This window comes from Durio zibethinus, chromosome 12 (genome assembly GCF_047325235.1).
Source record: "Durio zibethinus cultivar Kanyao isolate XHJ-2024 chromosome 12, ASM4732523v1, whole genome shotgun sequence".
In the NCBI taxonomy this organism is placed as follows: Eukaryota; Viridiplantae; Streptophyta; class Magnoliopsida; order Malvales; family Malvaceae; genus Durio; species Durio zibethinus.
Window position 1 is genome coordinate 23348580 of NC_143173.1, and position 4415 is coordinate 23352994.

General features: G+C 33.7%; 1 protein-coding gene across 5 annotated transcripts; it reads right to left on the reverse strand.

Moving 5' to 3' along the window:
• Positions 1–264: 264 nt before the first annotated feature.
• LOC111297034 (putative E3 ubiquitin-protein ligase BAH1-like) lies at positions 265–4415 on the reverse strand. Of its 5 annotated transcripts, none has more exons than XM_089741695.1 (6): positions 4055–4413; positions 2931–3175; positions 2586–2834; positions 2351–2488; positions 877–938; positions 265–671 (listed from the first exon to the last, which is right to left on the reverse strand). In XM_089741695.1, exons 1-6 carry the CDS (start codon positions 4266–4268, stop codon positions 566–568), a joined length of 1014 nt encoding a protein of 337 aa, XP_089597821.1. In that variant the 5' UTR covers positions 4269–4413; the 3' UTR covers positions 265–565. The 5 variants fall into 5 exon arrangements, 3 of the variants coding, with proteins under 3 accessions (XP_089597821.1, XP_022747348.1, XP_089597823.1); XM_022891613.2 differs by having other exon boundaries at positions 880–938; positions 4055–4410; XR_016326293.1 differs by having other exon boundaries at positions 582–671; positions 880–1084; positions 4055–4415.

Below are 4415 nucleotides of genomic sequence, written 5' to 3' on the forward strand. Positions count from 1 at the left end.
TTTAGCCGTTTACCTTTTATATTTATTTGAATATTTATTTGGTTGAACAAGACGAGTGGCAACAACAAGACAAGTTGAGATTCGCGAGCTCAAATTTAAGCCCATAGCAGCACAAACAAAACCAAGGTGTAATTCTATTATGCTAAGAATTTTTTTAAATAAAATTACATATATCATTAAAAATTACAATTACAATAAAAATATTAACATTTAATACAGCAAAAACCAATAAATTAACATATAATTAAACAAAATTCACACCCTATAAGACTTAAGAGTTATTAAAAAAAAAAAATCACATTTAATAATCAAGTGTAAATCCACAATAGTTTTGAGAAAGTAAATGTATTTTTTTTTCTCAAAACAAATAATGCTTACTAGTGAGATTAAAGGACAAAAATGCTTGGTTCCGTGGAAAGATGGATGCTGCTACTACTCACTCAAGCATTTAAATTCAAGTGAACTTGAACTGAAGTCATCCAACTGCCAACTCTTTCTCCTTTGCTTAATCTAAAGTTAGACATTGAACATTGGCTTCATCTTGAAACAGAGATACAGAATTAAGTTAATAGCCAATCACATATTTCGTTTGCGATTCCCAGTAGTCCTTAGACTGTTTCACCGTCATGGCGCGTTCTGCGATGAGCCTCTCTTTCCAATAATCTTTGTACCTGTAGACAGATTTGTGATAATCAGAACCAGTGAATTTCCCAGAAAAGAAATAAAGGGTGGTCCCGATTCCGAATAGGGGTGATAGAAATGATGGCAATATATGTAAACGAGCAAAGATTTTATGTCTGAACTATTCCAACCATCATATTATTCACACTTTTTATTATTTCCCAAGAAATGAATATAGTTTTTAGTTTTGCTCACCACCTTCTTTTAATTAGCAGATCTAGCTCTAGCATGCGTACCGCATTAGCATATACTCCAGCCTGCAGATGAGAGGAGAAACAAAAGATTCAAATACTGAGGGGGAGAAATATTCTGAAATAACTTGAAACCGAGAACAGTGATGCACTCAAACCAGACGTTGTCAATGAAGAAGAGAAATGAGATGAATTTCCAGTAATTGAAGATTCTGAAAAAGAAAAGAAGTGAGAAGAACAGAGAAATTCAGAGAAAAGAAAGAGATTGAATTTTTAGGAAATATTGTTATGATCCCTCAGTTCAACCCACAGTCCTCTTATATATCTGTAGAAATCTTTAGAAGGAGCTCACTTGTCAGTATGTAACTAACTATGTTGACTCATAACAAAAATATAACAAAAATGATCAACTAACTGACTAACTCTGTTTTGGCTCGTAACAAACAGCTTTTGAGTAACTTTTTGCTTCTATTCATTTCTTATTTGTTCCCTTTTTCCTTTGGGGGAGAAGGGAAGAAATTAACAAGTTTTCTCTGTTAATTTGATAAAATTCACGTACACTAAATAGAAGCATACTTAAACAAGTTTCTTCCTTGAGAAAAAAAAATTCAATGCTACACCAATTAGAATGGAACTTGCACAACTAAGGAAGAATAACTTTCCAGATCTTCATTCGATCAAGAAATAAAATCAGCAAGACACCAACAACAGTTAAAAAGAAAGGATATGGATGGAGATTTTATTGCTGAAGCACCATCAATGGTTAAAATGCTTCAGCAATGATGGTTACACCAACAACAGAAATAAAATCAACATCCTCTCCTTCCCAAGCACCATCAATGGTTCAACTTAAAGATAGTGCTACTGGAATCATTGCTGAAGCAGATTCTTACCATATCGATGGGGATTTAGCAAATAAAACATTGAATTCTTCAATTGGAAAGTATCTTATTATCTGTTCTCAGTTAGAAAGGAAGATGAACTGAACCCAGAGCTTAGCTCAGTTACGTCATGTAAAAAGAAAAAAAGAAAGGAATATAAACTTCAAATTACGGGACAATTTAAAAGCACAAAATATATTAAGAGTAAGGTCCTTGTCGTGTGTGGCAAAGTTGGAGCCAAATTCTACGTTCACATGGGAGAAAAACATGAAATGACCCATTAAATTGATCTATATATAACCACGGGGAAAGAAAATTATAATGAAAAAGAATTGCATCACTTAAGATAATAGAAGAGGAATGGCTTTCTGTGAGGAAGACGAGTTGCGGGGATCATTTACTTAATTTTTTTTGTCACATAGGTATGCTAACTTTTTTTTTTTTTGGTCACGTAAGTATGCGAATCCTTAGCCTAATTAATTACCAGACGATAGGAAACATACTGTAAATTTAAAATGGAAAAAGATTAACTACTCAAGAAGAAGCTGAATTTGTATGTAAAACAGAACACCAATTAGTTCAAAGCCAAATCCAAACCTCTCTACAGATTGGACACTTTGAATCTGGACTTGTAGCTTTAAGTCCTTGAAAGATCATCACAGAAGCAGCTGAGCAAGCACATGACTTGCAGAAAAGATGACCACAACTCAAGGCATATGGATTGAAAACAGTTTCCTGAGAGATAGGGACCAAAAGAAATGAGAATATCACCATCGAATAAAATGCAAATTATATTTCCTTGTCTTGGAATGTAACAAAGTTAAGAGCTTACCAAGCAAATAGCACATGTTAAATCATATTCTAACATTATTGAATTCGGAAGCATCAGTGTCATCACGGGTTCCGTTGCATTGAGGTTGCAAGCAAAAGAACCAGAAAACTGAATAAATTCTCCACCATCTGATCCATTCAAATTCAAGTTAAAAGCTCCCAATTCTATCAGCCAAGGTGATTGCAAAAGCTCCAGATGTTCAGCCCTCATCTTGGATTTGAAATTCTTCCCATTTACAGAGCTATGTACCTAAAACAGAAACTTAATCATCTTAGAATCTTTCTCTAAACAAAGTGATTGAAAGACTATCGTAAATGATATTAAATAAAGAAAATGGCTGCATACTTTATCATACTTCTTCAGGATTTTACATATAGCAATTGCATTCATTGTAATATACTCTATTAACATCCGCCCTTCTTGTACCAAGGCTTGCTGATCATTTTTGAAACATTGTCGTAACCGCAAAATGTATCTCTGCATTCCAGTGGCAACATGAAGATGGAGGAGATGTTTTACTCTGGAACTAAAGCATCCAGCTATATTGGTAGCTTCCCTCGTCAATTCAGTAAAGAACATCTGATCACACGCTAAAAGATGCACAAGCTCATTAACAGATGCTCCAACTAAGTATATTGAACTTTACGTCAGCAACAAGAGCTCTATTATCCATTACCTTGCATCAGAATAATAGAAAAACATAAATTTTGCTCCCAAAAGCTAGCAAAGAAATTTACAAATAGGCTTTTAAAAGCCTGTAAGCTATTTTTAGATAAAGGAAGAACCAAAGTTCTAAAAATTGGAAACTACCAATATCTGATAGGAAAAGACAACAGAGTGTCGCTTCAACTCCTTTTTCTTGGTACAAAAAGGCAACAACCAACTCCATTTTTGGGTACAAAAAGGCAACAACTAGCACCAAGGATGGGGGAAGGGTTGCATGTGCTGTTATTTGAACCAAGCTGGATGCCACCTCTATAGCTACATGAACCAATTGAGCCACTGTCGGATTCACTTAAATTCATTTTTGCTTTCAAAAGTCTTGCAAGTGGGAGACTGAGCATGGGAAACCAAAATTCTCTCCCTCTATTGTATAATTACCATTACTCAACTAAAGATCATGATGAAAAGAAAAGGAATAGGTAATAAAATAATTGAATAATTAAAGCTTGAATAAAGCAAAAAAAATGTATACATATAAGATGGATGCTATGCCTCTGCTATTTAATTTTTAGATTACTATAAAACCAATATTCGATTATCCTATCTTTTTCTCTAAATAGGAAATTTGGAATCTATATATTAATAAACAAGTAAAACCAGACAATTGTTGGAGAAATATCATCTTATCCCATTATTTCATCAGATTTTGACAGTTAAGTGTAATAAAATTGATTAATACTAACATAAGACAGCATGGGTGGAGAAAATCAGTATTAAAAAAAAAAAAGACAAAATAAAGAACTCACTCGGGCAAGATTGGCATTGACAGAACTGAGACAACGTGGGATTCTTCCCATCATCTATTTGTTCATTTTTTTGGTTAGAGTCATGTAATGCTTTACAGGTTCTGCAGCTTTTTAGCACTTTCTTAAGCCTTTGATACTCAACATGAGAAAACTTATCCAAAAACCATTCCTGATCCCCATGCAGATACTCCTTAAAAGTCTCTCCAAACTTCATCTTCCCAATATATCAATCAAAATTAAATCACAACAAAAAAAACCTAGAGATCCAATGAAAAAAGGTAAAAACTTTTGTGCTGATCACCAGAAATCAAAAATAAAAAGAACCCAATACTTGAGAATAAGAGTTCTTGGCCTCCAAGCA

What these genes read in the sequence shown, in the direction of transcription:
- LOC111297034 (XM_089741695.1), bottom strand. Translation starts at nt 4,268, where the DNA reads ATGAAGTTTGGAGAGACTTTTAAGGAGTATCTGCATGGGGATCAGGAA. An exon ending in TCCTGAAGAAGTATGATAAA is followed by an intron (nt 2,835 to 2,930) that starts GTATGCAGCCAT and finishes TTTCTGTTTTAG; the next exon opens with GTACATAGCTCTGTAAATGG. An exon ending in TAACATGTGCTATTTGCTTG is followed by an intron (nt 2,489 to 2,585) that starts GTAAGCTCTTAA and finishes CCTATCTCTCAG; the next exon opens with GAAACTGTTTTCAATCCATA.